A 25,683-nucleotide genomic window follows, 5' to 3' on the forward strand; every position below is an offset into this window, starting at 1 on the left:
TATAAAAATACATTAAAATCCTACTTCTCGATTATTATACAATATTGTTTGAAATTAGAAATATAATTTTTAGTTAATTTAATTGGATCTTTATAGTTTATATTTTTAACATTAAATTATTTACTTATAATAAATAAATCTAAGTGATTATTCCGAAGTAATTATCTTCATCCAGTACTTAGGTAAACTTTTAAAAATAGGAATAACAATTCTAGACTGACCAATAAATTGGAATTAATCTGTGGAATTAACTATGACTACAAGACAGGAAGTGACGTAGCTTTATCAGGGAATCTTACATTTTGTAATGAATTTATGTATTTTTACTGGAGTATTACTTGGACCAATACGTATTGATATTTCTATAGAAGGGTATTTTCAGAAAGCATTTACGAATTTTCTTTTTTCTTTTAAGTAACGACTAGAGTTGAACACGTTAAAATCAGAATCTCATTCATTTATTATATTCAGACAATAGGTAGATGTACCTACCTATTTAGGTAGATAGTATTACCTAAGTTTATTGATGAAGAATAAATCCTACCTTAATTAATATAAACAATGAATATAATTTACGTATTTTAGGAGGCTACTCTTAGGTAGTTTTATTTACATTTAGTCTGTATCAGACCAAAATACACATATTGTTTAGATGTAATTACTAAAACATTATAAGAAAATCATTGTTTACAAATAGATCTAAAAATCGTATGATTAAAACATTATATTTTAAAGATAAATGTGTTCTTTTATTTAATGTGCTCGCTTTTTACAAATATTGTATTAGGTATCATTCTTGCTTTTTCATGGTGCATGTCTTTGTAGTCTAACAATATAGATGGTGGATGCATTGCGATTATCTACCTTTGAATTATTGCACGAATAACTAAAACAAAACTAACACATTAATTATTTCTAAGATCCCTTTCATGTGTTGACCTGCACCAATCAAGTGTCGAACGAAAATTATTTTTTATAGAATAAAATGTAAAAATATATATAACCGAATACCGACAACCACCTCCTTTTTTGAAGTCGGTTAAAAAGTAACGTTGATTAGTTTCTTAAAAAAATATGTTCAAAGTTATGATCATATGTATTCTTTTTTAGGCGAGTCATCAACGTCACTTATGTTAGCGTATTTTATTTCATAAATAAACTTTTATTCGGTTACATAACCGGTGCAGGTCTACACATATATTCAGTACAATTTATTAAGACTTAACATATTTTATATAATTAGACTTATTGGTTACCCATTCTTATTTTATTATTATGATCTACGCGATCCCTACTATTTATTTACCTAACTATGAAAACCATTATTATAGCACTTACCCACTTATAAACTTATAGGTTTTGGAAATTGCTTGAAACAATAAATTTAAAATTTTCCATCAGTAGAACTTAATGGACTTTCTCGCCCGCTGGTCGGTTATTTTATTAAAATCACTTTTTTAATTTATACATTCAAGCATTTCTGATTAGAGTCAAAATGTGAAAAAGAACTGCCATGGCCCAATATAAAACAAAGAATATCAAAAAACCTAACCCTCCTTCGGGCAGTCGGGTAAAAAATTCTTCTTCTTCATCACTTGCCAAGACGGTTCTTTTCGCAAACCCTTCAGAGGCCGTATTGTCTAACGTGCTGACGTTCAGGATCGCATTCAGTATCTCTTTCGACCCTCGTTTTATAACGTGTGACAGAAAGAGTGGTCAAAGCGATTGTGATTCGAAGTGCATTAGACAATAAAGCCTCAGTATCGACATATACTAACTCTGGGGCACGCGGTGCTTTCTCAGGGACGAGAAGTATGCATCAATGTCCGAGGAGTCTATCGTGATGAACGCGATCGGCGTGTCCATCGTGGCTGTGGCAATCGTCGTGTTGTACACCGTTCGTGGTACTGGTGGCTATCGTCTCCGCAAGGTCGCAGCCCACCATCCGAGCTAAGCACACTAGCATTAACTGACACCAAGCGTTTGGCGACAAACGTGAGTTTGGCGCGAATTAATTTTCAAAAACTTGTTTTTTAAGGTGGGTTTCGCAAGCTCCTTTTAAAAGGGATTAAGTAATACTTAGTTACCTATGTAGGTATAGAAAAGGTTTTAAGTGTTGACATGAGACAGGCTTCAATTAAATAAAAAATTACAAATCATCGCACAATTTAGCGCACATACCTGTGCATCATGGAAAATTACAACTCGAAATTAGGTAAACATTTGGTGCTGATGCTTTGAAAATAACTACACCTGTGTCATGTCATGTTATAAATATCCAAGACTACTTACCTACTTAAAAGAAATTGGATGGATTTGGTTACTTTTACTTAGGTTCTTAAAACTACTATTGACTAACTACTATTGGTTCTCCATCATTGGAATCATAAGATACCACATAATGATAATTTTTATTTTTTGAAAAAGAAAATATGAGTGAAGGCATAGAGCTTGCGGATCACCTGAGTGTAGTTCAGTGCTACGTGTTTCCATACACACCGATGTTTCTAAATTAAATGTCAACACGCAAACTTTACGATTTGTCTCCAAACGAAATTTTCTAAATGAAATTTTTAAACAGTATGTAAGTTTGATGTTATGCTTAATCGAATACTATATGAACTTAGAGATATGAATAAAAGGGTAGCTGGCTGAAACAGTTAATCGTGTAAGTTAGATTACTCTACCAACAACTTTGGGAGAAGATTGTGGCAAATAATATCATAGTCCAATAATAAGATCTAATAGCCCATTTGTAACTTTTGAAATGGACGTGTCTATTTACGAACTTATGTAAGCAATAAGATTAGAATGATAACGATTTTAACAGTGATGATATTGAAAACTTCGAAAAATTAAACCCTGAGTATAATTAATTCATTTAGCTCAATTTGTTGACTTTAGGTTATACAAATTCTATCTCGGTTGGTGACATTATTGTACGGTTGTGCGTTATTCTATTGTGAAAAATCTTTACCATTATTGTGAGTTGTTCCGTCTTAGGCAAAATTAATTCGACTGATATTGGAATTAGAATTCTCTGATTATTTACACAATGTATAACCAAAACTTTTATTACCTACAAAAGAAAATTTATAAAGTTAAAAATTCGATCGACTCCATTGTACTCGCTGTTCTGTGGTAAATAATTATCTTAATTACTAGAAAATTATAGTTAGTAGGTATGTTAAAATGTGGTGTAAGTAAGATAACTCTTAAGGATGAAGAGTAACCGATGTATATTTAACCAGTTTGGCGTTGAAATAGTTCCGAGGGTGAAGTGATGAAGTGAAATTTTCCACAACTTGATTTTTTGATGCCATACACGTACGATTAGGTTTTCGTAATTAGGTACATGCTAATTATACCGGTATGTTTTGTAACGAATAGTTAAGATATCCTAGATGTAATTGTATATAAATTTTATTCTAATTAATGTAATGTGCGAGTGTTCGATAGCTGTAGTCTCGTAGTAAAACTTTACATTCTCAATATTTATTGATCCATCAGAGTATCACAGAGATAATTGGCTACAAGTAGATATTTAAGTTGTCATATTTATTTATATTTTGAATTAGGGATAAATTGATGTACCTATACTTTGATGCGTGAGATCTTCAACCAGACTCACGCTTCCATACTTAGCTGTGGTAGAAAATTTAGCGTATTAAGGTGTTCATCCAAGATGCCAAATTCGTTGTAAAGTGTTAATGTGCGGTAAATATAATTTGTTAATCAATTATTAATGTGCTATTCACATACATACGTGTAGCGTGTTTACCAATAATGTAGGATAATGCTCAAGGTGTTTACGAGGGTACATATTTTCCATTTGTAGTGAACTGACTCATTTAAATATTACTTAGATAAAGTTCTATCTATATTCCATTTTGTAAATTTGCATTCCAGTGAAGCATTTGATGGGCTTTTCAGATTCCTTCTGAAAATATACAATCCGTACAAAGACTGCGCTCTTAAGTAGGTCCTCTTTGTATTATATTACAGGATTTGCGATCGTTTATTGCTTGGAAAAAGACGTATTTACAAATTTTAAATATTCCAGTTTTTGTGGATCCCTTTGAAATGGGGCCAAGTTTTGATATTGTTATAGAATCCCCGTTTATATAGAGCTGCCACGGGTTTTGTTGTGCACCGTTTTTAATACAGATAGCAGAATGTAACAATCCAATATATTTTTAATTTTGAGACGCACCGAGAGAATTAATACGGTACCTGCTTATTAATGTAAAGTTAGAATTTGTAATCGTTTTCCAGTTTTCTGATCAGTTGCGTACGGTACTATTCAATGGGAAAAAATCAATTGTGTAAACAAATGTGGTGACTGACATTGACACTTGACTGACGGCTGGCTGACTGACTGACTGACGTTGGCTCTAGTGATGTGAAAGCTCTTTAAGATACTTCAATCAGCAGTAATAATTATTTGAATTTACTCATATTTCATTATAATGTAATCCCTAAGTTTAATTTTTAAAAATGGCGAATCACGTATTCTCTTAGTCCTGTTTAAGAGTCATTCACAATGTTTCCATGTCCCTTTTAACTTAAAATGTTTAATAGCATTTTCAAGAAGTTTTAGAATTATATCTTCAAATATATACCTAACGTTTCTTCCATACAAACTTACACTTCATGTTCAAAACTTACACTCCCTTTTATACCCTTTAAGGGTAGAATTTTTAAAATGGTGAAAGACTGTACATCCACTTATATTTTTTGTCGTATATTTTCCCCAAGGTTTATGATGGAGTATTTTAGAATTTAAAGGGTCAGTTAAAATATGGATTAATTTAGATTTTTTTGCTGTTAAGTAGCGTAGTAGAAAAAGCACCTGAAGATATGTGTGCATAGAAGAAATTTGTATCTTGACTCCTGTCAACGGTGGTGTAGGGGTTATAGTACGCAGTACGGATTGCTGAGGACCTAGGTTCGATTCCCAGCCCTGGTCTCTTTTTTCTGGTTTTTCTGTGCATCCATGTCTCAGTTTGTATTTTCGATATAAGTTAAGAAGGCAATTTTTAAATTACATAAGACAGGGAAATGAGAGTAGACACAGGGAAGTGATTCAAAATGATTTTTTGGTCCAACAATGGACTCCACAGTAATATGATACTAGTAATAGAAATGTACATAATTCAGCAGAATACGGGATTTTTTTTGCCGTGGGAATTCCCGAAATTAAATCGTTGTTTTCATTGACATTACATTAAAAAACATCATGGTCAAATTTCATGACTCTAAGCCCAGCGGTTATTAGTCCGAAAGTTATCCTATCTCGTGGGAATATCGAAATAAAAGTAGGCTATGTTTTATTCCAGATGTCAAACTATCTACATACCAATTTTCATGACTCTAAGCTGAGCGGTTGTTATTTCAAGATTTTATCCCTATCCATGGGAATATCGGGTATAAAGTATCCTATTTTGTAATCCAGGTTATCTAACTTTTCGCCAAAATTTCATCCAAATCCGTCAGCCGTTTCAGCGTGAAGAAGTAACAAACATATTCACTCACTCACTCACAAACTTTCACATTTATAATATTAGTAGGATTAGTAGGATATAGTAGGAAGTAGGATAGTAGGATAGGATTAGAAACCTTTATAAACCTTCATTAAATAGTGTAACTTAACAAATAATTATATCTACGAATAAATTAATTTGCAGAGCCAGCCATAATTATCGGTAGGTAAGGTTGGTTCAGTCAATAATTAATTTTGTTGGTACAGCACTAAATTTTCCAGAACTAGACCGACCATAGACCACTTCGGTGAAGAAATTATCATGTCAATTTGACAAATATAACGGATTTTCGTCTCCAATTAATTCTATAAAATAAACATATTTACACGATATTTTAATGATAAAATGGTTGTTAAAAACAGTGGTGAGGTCATTGAGATGTGAATATGATCGGGATTGGCGTTCAAATGCAAGTAACTACGGAGTAATCGTGAAAAATTGCTTTGTTTACACAATTGATTTTTTCCATTGAATAGTACTTTACATTGTATTTGAGTGTTACTATTGAGTAATTGGTGACAATTATTTCGCATGCTTAGTTGAGTTGACAACAGTTATATTGGTTACTATGAATTTTATCACTGTTTTACATTTTGAAATATTTATACGGCAATCGTATGGTACATTAAATACTTGTATTAACACTTGTTTCACTTATTCAACCTTACCTGCGTTTCCTTAGTTTTGTTGGTAGTATTTTTAGTATTATTTTTGGAGTACATCGAGTTATTGTACCAAGTAGGTTTACCAGATGTATACCAGATGAGTAAGAATTGAAACGCATAAGCAATAGGTAATATGCAAGCACTTTTTTGTTCAAATATATCTTTACTCTTTGATGAACCGAGTTGCAGGAGTAAATTTCTTAAAAATCAAATAATGACGACATATGGCACGACCATAAAAAGTCCATACTAAAATTTCGTTTTCCTAGAAAAAGATAGAATGCAAACTTCATTCGCCCGTATCTTCCTTAATCTTCAACAAATATTGACGATTCATCATTCGTTTATTTGGGTGAATCAACTTTTTACTGTTTTTACTGTTGTTATTCTGCCCCGTAACTCAGCAGACACCAGTGATAGACTTTGCTAGAAAAACGTTTGCTATATATGTAGGTATGCATGATTAGGAGATAAGCCATGAAGGAATTGCCTTGAAATTGTCACAACCCCTAACTTTTAGTGGATTTGTACCATGCCAACAAGCTACACTAAAAAGTTGATTGACCCGTTTTACAGTTTTGTGTTACGTTGAGATACCTACCTATTTAAGAGAAAATTCGTGTTCTACGTATATTCATATTTCCTATATCAGTTAATTTAATCGGATATTATGGTCGGAAATCGCATCATGTCGCGTGTAGCTAATAAAAATACAATAAAACTCTTGCAGGTGTATGATTCATGAAGTATGTAAGTATACCAAGGCTTAATAAAAAATTATGTTGTGATTGAACATGTCTTTATTAAAAAAAAATAAAGATACGTAAATTAGACCATTTCATTCTAAATAGGTAAGAGTGTAATATAATTAGTTGATTTGCGCAAGAAAACTAACAATACTATGAGTATATCGTTTAATAAAATGTGGTGATTTAGATAAAATTCTTGAAACAAACAAATTCAAGCTCTTGGTGATTGGTCATTCGTTACATTACAAATTTTCAACTAGGTATACAAGAGACGGACTATTCCACATGCCCATATTTTTCCTTCAGATAGATCTTTAAAACTGTAACTGATCTACAGAATTTAATTTTTCACTAACAATCTAGATTCAAGTTTCCTAGATACGAGCTCTTTCAGATAATCAGCAATTTATTAATATCGAGACCGATATTAAATAGAAAACATGTCGGCTTCGTATTCCTATTAATTTATATGTTAAACAGCAATTGTTAAACAGATTATTATTATTAGATTCTCTACATCATAAATACAAAAACTACATAATTTGGCTTCAAATTGAGCACTTAAAATTCGAAGGACTGTCACAAAATAATAACAATTTAAAACACTAATAAAGTCAATATCATTATGTTGCTTTTTATACAATTTTCGAATGAAGATTTAATAGAATAGAATTATTAATTTGATTGTGATCGAACATAGGTAAAATCTATTAGATTTCTTTAACATTAAATACATAATTTGCTCTCAGATAATTGTTAAGTATTAACAATAACATAGTAGATAAGTACAATCAAATCAAATACTCCATTCAGACCGTGAGTATAGAACGAGTAAAACTTATAGCATTAGTCTTTTGAGTTAGACTTCAGGTATTTTAAAATTTTACCGTATTTGGTATTTATTTATGCACATAATGATCAATTACTATTTATCTGAGTTTTAAGGTACACAGAGAGCCTAAATCTTATTTCTATACAGATCCAACACTTTATGAATGAGTAAGTTAGGTAGTACAGTGATTAATGACTAGGAAAAATATTGTCTCTTTACACTAAGTACATAGATTTGTACTATCTCATGCACGAAAATTTGAATCTTTATGAATATTTTTAAGTACAGACAGCACCAGATATGTTGGGTGACTCTCCAGACCACAAAAGCACAGAGAAAAATATAGCTATGCTCCGATCACTCACACAAAGCTGCTGCAAATATAAGTTTTGCGAATTTCGCTTCTCGGAAATAATCACAATATTTCTGTTGTGTTTTTTCCTCCTCTCCACGTTATGGGAGAAAACTAAGATTTTTTTTAAAAACTATCTAGGGCTTTATAAATATTACCTTGCTTTCATAAAATACAATTTTTTATTTCTTACTAATGTTACACTTAAAAATAAATAAATATAATGTGTATTTAGGCCGGTAGTATATAAGTATAATGAGTATGTAGTTTCTACCGGGAGGACTGTTTGTGTGTGGACTGGACAGATTTAAAGCATCTTTTAATTGACTTGCTAATGTGCACAATCACAAAATAATACCGAATAGTAATCTTTGGTGATGGGTATTTATGGCACTCTATAAAACTACTTTATTATCGAAAAGGAAACATAAGTTAAACTTAGCGTAACAATTAAGACAGCATATACTAACCATTTTTATTTTCAAATTTCATTCAATGAGTAAAAAAAAATCGCAGATGAATCTACTTATAGACACGCAACAGCCTCAATCATGTCTGTTTTCGTGCAAGCATAATTCATGTTTTAAGATTTAGGAGAAACAAAATTTAAATGTGTGCTGACAACATACCCAGTAATACAATTATTACGTATCTGTTTGAATATTCACACTATCCACAACATGGTACACATACACACATCTTTATAACATTATAGACATATCTTAAGAGAGATAACGAAGTAAACAAGCTATTTTAATTAAGACAGTTTCAATACCAATAAATAGAGCTAAAATTTTTATATATCCAAGACACTTTTCTCCGATGAATAAAAGGAACGATAATTCATTTGAACTACGTGTAGCTATTTATAATTAATATAGAGTATAATAATAATCTTCATGCAAGTGTTCACTACTACTAATGGTTGTCACAGGTTTTATTTTGATTTAAAATGTATATTTTATTTATTCAGGTAAGTTGATATTGTATTGCATTGTGGTTGTTGATTTAACGTACAGATAAGTTTACCTGATTTGGTGTAACAGACTTATACGTCATTTATTTATTTATTTATTCATTATGATAATAATATTTTTTTTTTAGACAACTTTCGTAAAGCAGCCATTACAATAACATGAAGGGTAGTTCTGGTTCTGGTTTACGTTTTTAGTACGCAAATCCCTATTGCTGTCAGTTTGTAGCCTGCCATGATTTATAATGGTCAAAAGAGTACACTACATTCGGGATTGTAGAATGGCTAAATTTCACGACAATTTATTTTTCTAGCTCTAGCGTCTTGTTTAACTAAGCATCCATCCTGAACGCCAAATACAATTGGAATGTTTGGCTAGAAGAATAGGCAAATAATTCAATCTCTTCTCCATTTTTACTTCAAAAAAGCGTAGTGGATCATTAAGGCCTGCCGAAGCCCTTGAGTCGTAACCATCCATGGTTCATTAATTACCAATATTAAAAGTGATTCTGTACCTTAGGCCTTGAAGTACTGTGGGAACTCGTTGGAGATTGCTCGCACTAGGGCTTGGTCGTCGCGACTGGAATCACCCTCTTCGCAGAAGATTCGAGCGAAGCAACGAAGCAAGTCGTCTCTTCGATGCAGATGAGAACCGTAGTCGGTGTTTCGGATGATGCCTTGGAGGATTCTTAGATATTCTTGACGACGCTGCAAAAGGCATATTATATTTAGTAGCTATTATAATCTAATCAGTTACCTATTATTTGTCGATTGCTTAGCCTTTGGGTGGCGAAAACTCAATTAAAGGACAATTAATTAAAAATGTTCCCCCCAGGATCCTAGCATTTATCTGGGAAACAAACCATCTTAAATGTCTCGGTTAATTTTCTACATATAAGACATACGACTAAAGCCATGGCCGTTCTGATCTTGCCATGGCCTTACCTGAAAGATTATTATATTATTATGTCAACTTTAATTACCGTCTCTCCAGGTGACAGATCAGCTAGCTGTCTCACGATAATGTCGATAGCCACTTTGACGTCGTTAGTGTAGAAATGCTCGGCAGTCTTCTTGCGCGCAAATAAATCTATCAATAGCTTCAGGACCGAGTGCGCGGGCGCCGGCTCGTGGTCGAAAATGTGGACCGGGTCATCTGGAAATTGAGTAAGTAAAGTTTTAATTTACTAACGGTAGAACCCTGCCTGTCGTAGTCAGAATTTGCCGCAACTGTTAAAAAGTCTTGATAAAGACATCAGAGGCTCCATGCGACAGGGATCCACCAGGTGTCACAATCACAATACCATATTGTCAAGGTTGTCTATGTGTATAGACAACCTTGACAATTTCGTATTTTGACATTTAGACATTTAGCAACTTTGTAACTTGACACTATCCTCATGAATGGTCCGGTAAGTCGTCATTATTCTCTTAAATATATTCTGCCATGAGTTAAATTATATCAGCAGTAGGACGCCCACTGTTGGACATAGGCGTCCAGTTGCTTCGGCTGGGAGCAGCCCGCGTCCACCGTGAGCCTGAGGCTTTAACCAGGTCACCCGTCCATCTCGTTGGTGGACGTCCTACGCTGCGCCCTGCTCTCCATTCGGCCCCAACGGCTAACGGCCGGACTAATTTTTAATTACTATAACTAAACAAGTATCTTGGATCCCAGCCATAGAAAAATACCGGTAAAACAACACTGTTATAAGGACTTACCTTCTCGGTTAAGAAGTAGCAGCACTTTCTCACAAAAAGTCTTAGCATTATCTATGTTTTCCAATGCATTCAGAAGCAGGTTGTCAATGGGGCTTTCAAATTGGAGATTGTAAGCCAACAGGAGTGTGAGGAATAAATCCGGTATTTGTTCATCCAAGTCCGTTTCTGGAGGGTTCTCGATTAGTTCTAGAAGGAATTCCGCGAACTCTGTGCCCAGTATTTCTGAAAAAAATTGAACTAGATTCTAGACAGATTGTCTTTAATTTTGTCAAAGATAATAATAATTAAAACACAGATACGGAAAAAAATCCTTAATGATAGGATTCATTTACGTCCAGCCTGAATGCTTGGATTTAGGTTGAAATTTGCTTAGAGGTTCCTAATGTCATGGAAACAAGGAATAAGGAGAAGAATTGCTTGGTGGCTTAGTATTTATTGCCTTAACTCGACGCTGTAAGTTAAAAATAATATAAAAAAATTTAGTTTTAAGATAATATCACGCACGCTATCGCAAATGAGGGCTGTCGCGTATGAATTCGCCGCTACAGGCGCTAGTGTACCGTGAGGTCTCCGAAATGCCAAATCTCACAGTTTTTTGAGCTACGCGTATTTATAACTAGTTAGCCCGCGACTACGTCGCGCGGATATAGGTTATCGCGTGGTGGCGCCATCTACCAGGTATCCTATGTTGATCCTTGGGGTCAAACTACCTATATACAAATTTCATCAAAATCGGTCAGTTTTGGAGTGAGCTACGACGCGGTTTATTTATAATATTAGAATTAGAATATTTTGTGTTGATTTTGTATTAGCTACCTGAAATTAATTATGGCAATTATGCGATAATTGGCAATGAATGTCTGTGTTTTGAGACAGCTTTGTCTTTCGAAAACTTTTGTCCTCCCTTTTTTTCCGAACAAAACGGGACTACGCAAGACTGTGGTTGCTCGGTATTTTTATGGTACGGTTTTAAGATGTATGAAATATGATTTTAATCTAAACTTTAGTTTTCACGCCCGTAATAACAGACTTTGAAAGCCACACTTAAAAGCCTCACGCAACAGTGGCGCCATCTAGTAAGACAAAAAACGATAGCCCTCATTGCATTCACCATTTATAAATCTCATGGAATAAGACGGTTCTAGAAAGAGATAATGAATGTGGTTGTGACTGTGCGTGATTTAGTCACAGAATACATATAATAGTAATTTCTCATGCTAATTCAAAAATCAGCTGCCCTGGATAAAACATTCTACTAATACTCGTATTATAAAGATCTTGTCGAGTTTGTTGCCGGATTTTCCTAAAAGAAGTTTTTTTGAACCGGTAGTAATTCTTCGACATTCATAAGGAGCTTGATATATAGCCTAAAAGATAATTCTGATTTTATATAATAATAATAATAATTCCTTTTATTGCAGGCATAATACACCCATAAATTTTAAAAGAAAATAAAGTAATATTAATCAAGTACATTGCACATAATTAAGTCATTAAAAGAAAGTAATATTAATGTAGTACAATAGTACATAAGTCATTAAAACAACATATAAAAATAGGAAAAGAAAAAAAAACAGTAAATACATTTTTTTTTAACTTTGATTCTGAGTTTGTGAGTGTTAGCTGACAGATAATTTATATCTTCTGATATATAAAATTCTAAGATTTTTTTAGTGTATATTCGGTAGGTCTGACTGAGAATAGGACGTACACTATTTTTCATACTTCTACGCGGACGGTGTAGCGGGCAACAGCTAGTTACATATACATATTTAGTTCGCAGACGAAAACACGAGCAACACCTTATATTCATCATCACACATCATCATCATGTCAGCCGAAAGACGTCCACTGCTGGACATAGGCCTCCCCCAAGGCTCTCCACTCAGACCGGTCTTGTGCTTTCCGCATCCACCGCGATCCCGCGATCTTAACCAAGTCGTCGCTCCATCACCTACCTAATATTACAACGAAAGAATAATTTACCGAAGTGTGTTACTGGCAGTTTGTCGCCCATAGACAGAACCATAGACAACAGAAGAGCGGAGTGCGAGAGTCGACTGACGGCACGAGGGTTGTCGCGCATGTCGCGTGCAATTTCCGGCGGGAGCTGTGACAGTGCCAGGGTTGCCAACGCCGTCCGTTCCAGGCCGCACATTACGCCAAAAGCCTGAAACATTTGAGATTCTTTGTTAACTTCACCAATTGCAACATAAGAATTACAATCGTGAATGTTAAATCGTCAAACGATTAGCTAAATGTCTCTTATCTTTTTCTAACTAAGTAACTGCAGGTATGGCTGCTCGTTTCGTCACTTAGACTATTTCATACTAGGATAGACAGAAAAGAAAGCACTAAAGGTGCGGTGTAATTATGATGTCTCCCTCTCACTGCAGTGCTGAGTCTGGAATTCATAGGTGAAGGGGTAATAGAAAGTCAGCTTTTACGACAAAATTTGTGATTTAACAATAAATTGTTGCGTACCTGCAAGAGAAGTTGTCGCAGAGGCCATCTTGTCTCCATCTGGTAGAATTGGACTAGAGTCGTAACATAGGCATATTTGTGACTGCTTAGCACATGCTGAGAAATGTTCACGTCCGCATTTGACTAGAAGGAAAAAAAAAACACTTTTGAGGGGTAAGTACTTGGATGGTAATATGCATAATCACATGACATTGAATTATGTGAAATTTTGTTGTTTACATTTTTTCATGGAAATTTAATTTAGTCTAAGAACCATCGCTAGAAATCCTGCTTTTTAAAATAAAATAATACTAATAATAATATAGCAGCATAATTTTGTTTGTATAGCTAGACAGAGACATAAGACAGTTTTAAGTTAACTTTCATACTAAAATTATTTGCCGGTAGGTAATTAATCTAAAGTAGACATTGACAACCCTAAGCGTCCACGCCGGAGTAGGCAGTTAAGTCTCCTAAAGGGTTGGAGTGTACATACTTTTCTCTTTTACTATGGTAAAATATAACCATTAACATTCCCATACACCAACACACACCGAAGGCTTCCTTCCATTCCACGTACCATAACAGAAATAAGTTCAAGCAACTGAGTTTGTATATCATGAGCATCATCATGCAAAGCCCAGCCTCTCTGCTGCGCGTCGTTGGCCGCTTTGGACAACGCGTTGAGAGCCGTCATCATTCGTAAAGCGTCGGGAGCTGCGTCAATAGCGTTCTTAGGGCACGTGATGTTACTGTTGGCTTCTCGAAGAAGCGCATCGATGATTGAGCGGGCCGCGCCGCCAGGTAGGAATTCCTGAAAGACAATGACATTAGAAACCCATCTTTCATAGTGAATTTCAGGAATACTGGATGCAGGCCGCTTCTAACTGAAGCAACTGGAGATGTATGGGAGAGGTCTATGTCCAACAGTGGATGTCCTATGGCTGATGTGATGAAGATGACGCTAGCTGTGTACCCTCGCCCACATAACCACAATTCAGTCGCGATGCAAACGCGCTACTGTCGCGCTTCACCATCCCTCCGTTCTCTCCACGATATCATCCGAAACCGTCGCGCGTTTGCATCGATACAGTCGCGATGCCGTAGCGCGTTAGTAGCGATGCTGTCGAGCATTAACAAAACGCGCGACAGCATCGCTACAAAAAGTCACCATGGGCGAGGGCCCTAAGAGGCTGTATTACAGACTTTTTTAATAGGCAGTCAAGAGCTTGTCCCTCATGATGAGTCCATTTTTGGTGAAGCCACTAAATCGACAATTGAAATAATAAGTGTGTGTATACACTTACCCTCAAGGAAACAAGCACTGTCTCAACAGCAACTTTTGACATCTCATGGCTCAGTTGTGTCTCCTTGCGTACAGACTGCACTATGTCATAAATAGCATTGGGCTTAATGCTGTCACTACTGTCCTGGCTATCATCCTGGTTATCAGTGTCTGATGACAACTGGTTTGCTGTTTTGTTTATGGCCCCTGGCTTATTGATGTCATCATTTTCTAAAAGGTAAACAGATATTTAAACATAATGACAGTGGCACATTGTGCTTTACTTACAACATACAACTGATAAGACAATGCTGCCAAGAGAATGGAATTTAGGTCTAAAAGTTTTCTAGCCAGACTCCTTTTCATTTTAATTAGCACTTTTAATATGACAATAGTTATAAATAGACAAGTGTTTCATTTGGACATCACTTACAAATTTAATATTATTAAGATGGATATTACAAAAGTAGCATTCAACACTTGTTTATTGTGAGGGGCTTACAATTATTTAATTGGAAAAATTAGTACCTGATTACCAATTAAAAATCATCATGTATAAAAACAAAAGACCCTCCACAAATAATTAATAAATATTTTAACACAATTTGCAATTAGGACACCGAAAAAGAGTGCAAAACTGACAAATAATGTAGATGATTATGAATGATGATCAGTGGGATGTTGCAACAGTAATTGACAAAGATAATTGATATGGCCAAAGTTACAAGTCAAGCAACTTTTAAAAATAAATATTAAATGGTTGTGTGTATATCAACGGTTGAAAGGAGAAATTGACTAAGCAACATTTTTGAGAAAAATTTGAGACAGCTCAAACAACAGAGAAAAACTTACTGATTCCAAACATGTATATATAACTCACTATGTAAAAAAATGTAGTCTAGTCAATTTCTCCTTTCAACCATCAATATATTGTCACTACTTCGAAAAAATCTCATATCTCAAATCAATATGTCAACAAAATTGACCTTTGAAATAATGATAAAGTTCACTTAGAAAAGCATCAATTTTGAGGTACGAGCTTGTTTCATAGTAGTGACCATTGACATCTATCATGCCGTAAGGTACATAGATGTTGATGGTAGTGACAATATGTTTTCGTAACTGGTCATAATATGGCCTGATAATATTATCAATATCTTAGATACTGATATTATCAGTATATTTGTAGTTGACTGAACATAATTCTGATAATGACAAATATATTTGTAAAGAGTACATACATACTATTAAACTAAAATACACACAGAATGAACAAACACTTACTATTGTAATTGTTACTTAACACTTACCAATTACAGATTTAGGAGAAGAACTATCTCGTTCTTCATTAATATACTGTTGCGACACAATAGGCCTCAAGTCAAAGGATGGAGACACTCCATTAGGCGGGGTGGCATCATCCAATCGTGGCGGAGGTTTAGGGGCTTGAGCTTTCTTATTTAGGGGCCTCATTGATGCTGTAATCTGCTTCTTCTTCTCACTCACTCTAACTAACAACTCTTGTTTCTGCGCTGACATAGCATTATCCTCATTCAGTGATTTAATGCAACTATTTAAGAAGCTCAGAAAAAACTCCGGTTCAACCTGCAACGGTAAGCCATATACTGAATGACCGAGCTAATTCAGCTCTAATTATTAAATGAAATAGGAACGAGTTGAACCTTGACTGTGGCCACGTAATTGGAGGGAACGAAGCCGACTTGACCTTTTCTATTAACAACGTGCCACCAGTTTCGCTGTTTCGCGTTGTGTTGCTGAAGATAGAAAAATTCACCTTCTGTGAAGCTCAGCGTTTTAGCTAACGTTGCCTCAAAGTCGTACAGTGCTTGAAGCATTTCGTTGTCCTCTGAAATGCATAATAAAGGTATTTTTTCTCATATCATTGTTAAGCACACCCAAAAAAAACCGCAGACATAATAAACAATTTTGTGAGCCTTACCAAGATCGTTTTGCACGTCACCCATGGCTGATAATTTCTACAGATTATTCTGGAGTATATTTTTCCTTCTAGCTGTAATGCACTTTCTTACATTATTTTGTGTACAGAAATTTAAACTGCGATTTCCAGGTCGGTCGGTACCATCAACAAATCAATTTCATTTTATTTTTGACAGCTCTTTCCGTCGGTGTTGTCACTCGTAAAAATGTAGTTTTACGTTTTTTATTAAGTTCATCTTTTCAGGATTAGGCAAAAGGAACTTAACCTATACCTATACTTATGCTGCAAGTGTGATTGTGATTGTATTATATTTTATGTGTAAAAAAATCGCAATCATAGTCGTCGCGGTCTCATCTCATGCCTTTCGTAAAGCGTGGGTAGGTAGGTACTTTACGGCAAGCTGGGGTGACAAGCAGCCGGTGACTACTTGGGGGTAACAGGGGAAAACAAAGTTACAACTCATCTATATTAATAATTTCGTCCAGGGGTACGGTAGACTCGAACGAAATGCACATCAAATTGAAGAGCGTAAAAAATTAGTCGATCCGAGTCGACAACATATATCCGCAAAATTCGGATTATGGAGAATTTCGTTAAATTCTAATGGCACTGACAAACAAAACAAACCGCAGTCGCCATCTATGGTAGTTAATAAACGTTCCGTTTCATACTAGCTAGCTCTTAGATACGGCTCGCCTTCAACACATCGCGTGCGTCACGCCAAAAAAGTATCCATTACAAAGAACTGTGACTCATGTGACTGTGTAAAACGAAACGTCTTGCCGGAAAACTTGAATGGATCTTATCAAAACTCAAAACTATCACCAACTACCTTCAACTATAACTATCTTCAGTTGTTGACGTTTGTTCCGAGTCGACAACTTGTAAGGTAGAAAATTCGGATTTAGCGAGTATTTTCAATAAAAAATGGAATAAATTACTGAGTATATATAATGGCGTTGCGAAGTAAACATGTCAAAGTCATCACATCAAAGTGGCGTGAGTGTCACGTCATCACGTGTCACAGGTTTGCATTTCGTTCTCCATTGTGACCTTTTAAGGGCCCCACACACGGTACGATTCGTCGATTTTCATCAGATCGATCGTACAGACGGATCGTACCTTATATGGGGCCCTTTAGGTCTAATTTCTTAACCCTTAAATTGGCACTGTGCATCACCGTGTACGTTAGTTAATAAAAAATACTATCATCAATATATATATTTTTTGAAACTTTTATGACTAAAAACTACTAAATAATTTTATGATGAATGGTTGAAAAAATATGTGACTTGGCAATAATTTCAAATTAACGTCAGTGTCAAAAATAAGTTCAACGCGGCGTCGCATTCTAGTACCTAGGGAAAGTTTTATTAAAAAAATTCAACTTTTTTCTATGCAAGTTATGCTTATTATGTTTTGTGTTTTATGAGAAAATGCTAAAGTATACGAACAATTGGTTATTTTGTGTATATTCAGCATGATAACAACGATAATCACTGTTAAATTAGAACGTACACCACGGTTACCGTCGCCAAGTTTGTGAAGAAGTACTTACATTCAACTACGGTAACCACCATGTACGTTGCCAACTACAAGGTGAATTAACTTCGGTAACCACGGTGTACATTACCAAGTTCCCTGTACATTTTTTTGATTTCAAATTAACGATTTTACGTCCCCTTGTTTATTTTAAATCTTTTTAAACAGTATGTTTTTCTTTCTTTGTCTGCAGTGCTTAACATAAAGTCGACCGCATAAGATTTTAGCTTTAATTCCCGTAGAAAATGCATGTTATGATTGTGGCTCTAATCCGGACGAGGAAATTAAACCGCACGCACCGCCACAATTCGATTCTGATGATAGCTCTGATGCACCTTCTCTAAACTCTTCTTTGGAACGTTTAAATTTGCTATACTGCTTATTGGATGAGCATGAGGTTGATAAATATATATGTATATCCAAAACCGATTGAATTCTGAAAGCATGCACGATGCTTCTTTCACCCATTAGAGAAAAAGTTCTGCCCTGGCCATCCACAGTTAATATGATGCTTTGCCCACATTAAACTCTATGCAATCCATAGCCACGCCATCTACACTTGAGCGCGTTTCGAACTCAATCAGAGCTCATCTTCAGAGCAACTCATAATATGCCCCTTTGTTTCGCTGCTGGAAAAACGAAAACACGAAATTGCTTTCGACAGTTCCACACTATATTTGATTTGGATAGGTACGAGTATTTAACTAAATGTAAACAAACTTCAGTTGCTAGATTTGTCACATTCAAGGATTTAAACATTTTACTTGTCTATCATTGTAATACTAACTAGACTAGTGTATTTCAATACAGATAGTATGTTTAGATAGTTTAATGGGGAAATTTCAATATTTAAGACACCAATTGACGGTGTTTTGTTTACATTTAGTTAAAATACCTATACCAAATATACCAAAACCAAGTATAAATGATGTTTTTTTTAAATAATTTAGGTTTTTTTATATATAAAAGTTTACTGCCTGATTGGCAGCGGTAACCAGCGTGTACACACAATAATGTTACTTTGTTCTTATAGAATTGGCAACGTGCATGGTGATGTACATAGATTTTCTGAAAAACCAATAATGCTAGATTTTTATTTTTATTTTTTTGTAGACCCTAAGACGGTATTAAATAAAGGTATGATACTGTATCACTTGTTTTTGTATTTTTTTACTCTTGCCAATTTAAGGGTTAATGAGACAGACATACGTAGTCGGTCCCAAAGTTCTGTCACTGGCACATTATTTTTAAATTTAAAACATGATTTTAAGAAAATTTGATTGAATTCCATTTTTGAATGTTTGTCAATTATTTTAAAACAATAAACAGTCATTCGCTCAATTCGCTGCAATTTCTCACGATGGAGTGGACGTTGAAAGAAAACCGAATAGCTGTTTTAGCATTGCACCGCTGTGGGCACTCGCCAAGTACCATTTTCAAGTTGCTCAAAAATGTAAATATAACGCTTAGGTTTGTGTACCGTACGATTGACAGGTACAATGAAGTCTCCAGTGTTGAGGACAAGAAAAGAATTGGCCGGCCTCGCTCCGTACAAACACCAGCAGTGATCAAAGCGATCAAGGCACGCATAGCATGAAATCCTGTCCGAAAACAGAAGTTGATGGCTTTGCAGATGGGTGTCAGTAGAAAAACCGTCAAAAAGGTTTTAAACGAAGATCTTAGTCTGCGAGCATACAAAAAATAGAGTGGGCACTTACTTAATGCCCGTCTAAAAACAATAAGGTTTTTGGTGTTTTAAGAGTTTATTAATATAAATCATACAAGTATGCACAATACACGGTTATCACGGCACTGATATGTCTGGTTTTGCACTTACGTGTTGTGGAGAAATAGAATGGAAAAGAGAGGGAATTCAGCTCTGCAAAGCGTTATATACTGAACCCATTCGTCATTCCGTTCAGAGTGAACAGAATGTACTTGCGACTGGCTCAACCAATCAGTGGCCCGATCTTCGCTAGAAGACCGGGTCACTGTGGCCACCATAGACACACGTAAGTGATTCGGCATCCAGGCTTTCTGCCCGGGAGTGAGTGGCGTTTCAGACGCCACAGGTTTAAAAGATCCCGGAAGTTGTTAAAGCGGTACGCGCAAAAACGACACCGTGATATCCTCTTTACAGACGAAAAGATTTTCGATATTGGAGAAGTACAATAAACATAATGATAGAGTGTACGCTTGGAGCTCTGTAGAGTATTCTCTGATCTTATTACGGGCCAACTGAGGTTCATTTTTGCGAAAAAGGGGTCAAAATCAGTGCGAAAGTGTACCAAGAGACGGTTTTGGATAAGCATGTCAAAGATCTGCCCAACACGCTATTTTCAGGTCATAATTTTGTGTTCCAGTAGGATTCTGCGCCAGCACACAAAGCCAAGACCACTCAAGCCTGGTTTGGCCGTCAAAAAATCGACTTTATAAGACACGAAGATTTGCCTTCCTCCAGTCCGAACCTTAATCCTCTGGACTTTAAAATTTGGCAGGTCTTAGAGGGGAAGGTCTGTGCTAATAAACCCCATAAAAATTTGGAGAGCCTTTCTTCTCAGCCGATCTTTAAGAAAAGCAGTCGCTGAAATAGACATGAAAATGGTGCGTGCTGCGATAGACGACTGGCTGCGCCGATTAAGGGCCTGTATTAAAAACAAAGGAAGTCATTTTGAATAATTTTAAGTACTTAAATTTATTTTTTTATTAAATGTACTTTAAATTGGTATATAATTTATTAAAAACTGATTGGTACTTTTGTTTTTATCATTATTTTCATTTGTGACAGAACTTTGGGACTGACTACGTAGTTATTTGGGCAAATAAGATTTAGGAGAAATATCTACTGGTGAAATACCGATACGTAGGTTAGCCGTTAAAGTGTTTGTGATAATAATTAAGGCTGGGAATATACGTCAGATTTTTCGATAAGTACGACAGTCTTTACTGGCAAAAAAATTTTTCAAACATATTATTATGAGTCTACATTTTACCCGAGCGAAGCCGGGTTTTCATCTAGTACTTACTTATAATTTAAATTCCCAAATATTTGATAGTTTAAGTATCTATTTCTTTACGAGTATTACAATAATATAATAAACGATTTTTTTTTGTTCTCAACTAAACTTGAAACTGACCAAAAATCAATAGCGGAAATCGAATTGCTCCCTCAGAATCATGACGCTTCTATGTAACTAGCCCTAGCACAGGCCTTGGTCTTTTTGGGCTGTTACTGCAATATAGTCTTAATAGTTTCTTAATTTCTTTAACGTCTTATTATGAATTTGCTGTAAAATTATAAGATGACGACTGGATGGCCAAGTGGTTAGAGAACCTGACTACGAAGCTTGAGGTCCCGGGTTCGATTCCCGGCCGGGGCAGATATTTGTATGAATAATACGAATGTTTGTTCTCGGGTCTTGGATGGGTGATTGTATGTATTTATCTATACTTACAAGTAAGTATGTTTATCCGTTGCCTAGTATCCATAGTACAAGCTTTTCTTTAGTTTGGAACTAGGTCAATTGGTGTCAAATGTCCCATGATATTTATATTATTATATATATTTTAATATCCACCAAACAACATTAAGTAGGCAAGCACAGAAACAAAAATCGATAATAATAAATTAACAGTAGATGATCGATCGAACGTACAACGTACCTACTGGCTGACTAGGACATTTTAATATAGGTAGGTACCTACCTGATCAGACCTAATTGATCGAAAATCTGACTGTCTGACTGTTCATTTTTTTTGTGGCAATAAATGATTTCTTTCTTTCTTTCTTTCAAAATTTAAGTTCATATTGTATCGTCCCTTTCACTCCCGTAAAATAATTATAGATAATATACCTAAGCGTCAGCGGGACGGCAAGACACGAAGTTCGAATTTTGCACTTCGTTAGTACCTACCTATACCTATTAGGTATATGGGTAATTATTTGAGGTGTAAGATAAATGTTACAGAAATAAAAACGCACATTTTGATATGGTCTGTTTTATTTTGAACATAAGGATATGTACCGATAAGATGCTTTATATTATAAGAGATCGATAAAGTTTATTTTGGTTAAAAAAAGCAAAAATCCAATAATAACGGTAACGAAAATGAGCATCGAGACCACGAAAAAGAACATTTTGTTTATTTTAAAATCTTATAATTGTACTATTTGAATGAAAATCCGATCATAATGAGAAAACGAATAAGCATTATTTAATTAATCAGGTATCAACAGAAATAGACAATCGATATCTATATAAAAAAAAATTAAAACTTGACCACGAAAATGACGACTTCAAAATTGTCATTTTTGTAACCTTTTAAATACTATCTAGAAATTACTTAATTAAAGTAAGATTAATAACTTCAACTCACAAACCAAAACAGTTTTCAATACCTTCCCCCCGTGCAGGTCTACGGTAAACCAGAACGAAATTATGTTACAACGAAACAACACAACAAAATGCTCCTCTAAATGACGAAGTTTTCTTTTAATATTTAGATATATACATTTCACACGTACATTCAGGGCAAAATAATTCTTGAACCTCTCGCCAGTTAACAAAATTGGCGACGCACTGGTCATAATTCCTATAACCACACCTGGAGCAAATGTTGTTGACGGTCAACCATTCTTCGTTTAAATCAATTAAATCAATAACGGCATAAACGATTACACTGTAAAAAGCAGAAAATTCTATAAAAAGTGTTCTGTATTTTTTCTACTTGTAGGGAAAATCATCTTTTTCGTGGTCTTTAATCAGTTTCGTGGCCCATAGGACCACGAAAATGATGACCACGAAATTGAAAAGCTCTTACTTTCGCGGCTCTGCAGTAAATATCCTATAGGTTTGAAGCAAATGAAATCAATATTGAATAACTTAACTGCAAATGACACAGCACCAGTAAAACATTATATTTATTTACCCAATACTTACCAAGTCGCAACCGTAACGAAAATGACGCTCGATCTTTGACGCAAATCTAACTGAACCTTTATTACATTAATTATAGATAAATAATTATGACTTGCGATAAACATTATACGTTATATTGACGCAGTCTTATTTTCAAAGTTGCTTATAGTTCAAAAAGGATTTACAGGAGGTTTGACCTCTTTTTTTGTTTAAAATATACTTAATAAGTGTGGCTACGAAAATGATGGTGTATTTTGGAACAACGGGAAATGTAGAAAAAAATAGTCTTATCAATGTCGTAATTTTTTATGTTTGCATGCATGGTATATCATATTATGAACATTCAATCCATGTTTAAACAGCAAGTTTTTCTATACCTTGTATTTTTTACAATACTACAAAGTAATCAGGGATAATCCGAACCTGACCACGTAACTGACTTTTGTGCAGAAAATTTAAGTTATTGTGGAAAAAAAGATAAAATAGAATAAAATGTATTTACCACAAGTTTTAGTGATAATATCTTAAGCAACTTAAAAACAATAAACGATATATTTCTAATTTTATAACTGAAAATTTGAGTCTGAACACAATTGAACCTCTCGAAATAATAACCCATATAGGACCAGATTCGACAATCGGAACGGCTTTCACTTCACAACTCTTGATTGGAGTTATAGGTAGGTACTTAATCATCTGGTGATTTGGCAGGATGTCAGATGCGCCGGCGAGCTTTGTTGTGTCGGTTTACTTATGTTGTGACGAATAACGTTTGGCAACCTGTTTCATTTCGCAACTTTTCATTTCCCAACTGTTTAATATTTCTGAAACTGTAAATATTTCAGGATTTTTATAAAACTTACCTAACCTAACCTAAAGGGTTCTACACGATGGCCCTGAAATAAATCCCGAAATATTTACAGTTTAAGAGTTTGCGAAATGAAAAGTTGCGAAATGAAACAGGTTGCCAAACGTTACGTTGCGGAAAGGCAGTACTCGGTTGTGTCAGATATTGGTGCTGATGACTGTACACGCCTTTCGATATGTATGACCGTTTATCATCATCATCATCATTTCAGCCTATATACTCCCACTGTTGGACACGGCCTCCTCTCAGAATAAGAGGGCTTGGGCTGTAGTTCCCAAGCGCGCCCAGTGCTGATCGAAAACTTCACACACACCATTGTATTGCTTCGCTGTTTGTGGCTTTCTATTTAAAGTTGCACCCTGAGTTTATCTCTCCAATTTCAACAAAATTTGGGAGGTAGACTCAGCCCACGATTCCGATCTGTAATAAAAACGGTCTCTATATTATGTGTCCCTAAATATTGTATGGATGTGTCCCTTTTGTTACGAAAATTATTTAAAAAAAATCGTAACAAAACGAACACGCACATTTATTTATTTCACATTATTTTCACACATCCTTACGATTTTTCCCTTCACCGTAAAGCTTGTGGTAAATTTCACATGTAATTTCGCACAAATGAATCTCGAAAAACAGAGCTCGCAGGGCTCGCAGCTCAGAGTTTTTCAAGATTCATATGTGCTACTATACTTACCACTTTTTTAATATGTCCCTTGCGTAGAGAAAATGATCGAGCACCCATCGAGGCTGACATGATCACCTGGAGAGTTCAAAGCCTCAACAAAAACAGGAAAAAAAACGGCCAACAGCGTGTCGGACACGCCCAAAATAGGGTTCCATAGCCATTACGAAAAAATTAAGTAATATTTTTCAAAGGATTTCGTATTTTAAACGGAATCTTCCAAGTTTAGGTATATTTTATACCTTAGGCTGCTGTTTACTCATAAACTACTAATATTTCTCAAGTAAACTTAGCCGTTATAGTTTTCCTTGAAAGTTTGATATACTTACTACCATCCTGAATTTTTTCAAATTTTTCCATCCACCGGTTTAGATTTTAGAGGGGGGGGGGGACGCTCGATTTTTATGAAAATTTGCACTTTAAAGTTGAATATTTCGCAAACATATCACTGAATCGAAAAATTGACTTAGCATTTAAAAGACAAATCCAATGATAGCCCACACTATAGGGTTGGATGAGAAAAAAAAATCACCCCCACTTTACGTCTATGGGAGGTACCCTAAAAAAATATATTTTTTGAATTTTTAATTGTATGATTTTGTCGGCATAGTTTACCTATATATCCGTGCAAAATTACAGCTTTCTAGCATTGATAGTCCCTGAGCAAAGCCGCGGACGGACAGACAGACAGACATGGCGAAACTATAAGGGTTCCTTTTTTGCCATTTTGGCTCCGGAACCCTAAAAACTATACCTAGGGACATATTTACTTAATCATGTAAGTATCATGTGTGTAATACGCATTTCTATGGAGCAAAAGAAGAAATATTATTTGGTTGTTGTTTTTCCTGTTACCAGAATTCCTTATGTTTATTTTATTATACGGTACCAATAACAAGAACATAATTGTGTCCGGATATGTCTCATTTTCGTAGCTGAATAAAGAGGTGTTGTCGCCCTGGTGTTTCCGGTTGATTTGCGTAGGTTGGCTAACCTGAAATACCCAACAGCGCCATCTGTCCGACGAATAGAGAAATGACGAAGGAGGGAAAACATCAAATCAATCAATGTTTTTGATGTTTTCCCTCCTCATCCATCCATCGATAGTAATTTAATTTTATATGCACAGTT

At 35.1% G+C, this 25,683-nt stretch overlaps 1 protein-coding gene across 1 annotated transcript; it reads right to left on the reverse strand.

Moving 5' to 3' along the window:
- Window positions 1–7,595: 7,595 nt before the first annotated feature.
- Window positions 7,596–16,720, reverse strand: LOC141428052 (NCK-interacting protein with SH3 domain). Its single transcript, XM_074087756.1, has 10 exons — window positions 16,542–16,720; window positions 16,264–16,448; window positions 15,892–16,186; window positions 14,604–14,812; window positions 13,877–14,110; window positions 13,318–13,440; window positions 12,820–13,003; window positions 10,834–11,055; window positions 10,098–10,270; window positions 7,596–9,822 (listed from the first exon to the last, which is right to left on the reverse strand). Exons 1-10 carry the CDS (start codon window positions 16,564–16,566, stop codon window positions 9,631–9,633), a joined length of 1,842 nt encoding a protein of 613 aa, XP_073943857.1. The 5' UTR covers window positions 16,567–16,720; the 3' UTR covers window positions 7,596–9,630.
- Between the last annotated feature and the right edge of the window lie 8,963 nt (window positions 16,721–25,683).

Source organism: Choristoneura fumiferana, chromosome 5 (genome assembly GCF_025370935.1).
Source record: "Choristoneura fumiferana chromosome 5, NRCan_CFum_1, whole genome shotgun sequence".
NCBI classification, from domain to species: domain Eukaryota; kingdom Metazoa; phylum Arthropoda; class Insecta; order Lepidoptera; family Tortricidae; genus Choristoneura; species Choristoneura fumiferana.

What these genes read in the sequence shown, in the direction of transcription:
- LOC141428052 (XM_074087756.1), bottom strand. Translation starts at nt 16,566, where the DNA reads ATGGGTGACGTGCAAAACGATCTTG. An exon ending in CAGTGCTTGTTTCCTTGAGG is followed by an intron (nt 14,111 to 14,603) that starts GTAAGTGTATAC and finishes ATTGTCTTTCAG; the next exon opens with GAATTCCTACCTGGCGGCGC. An exon ending in GCTACTTCTTAACCGAGAAG is followed by an intron (nt 10,271 to 10,833) that starts GTAAGTCCTTAT and finishes CTCAATTTCCAG; the next exon opens with ATGACCCGGTCCACATTTTC.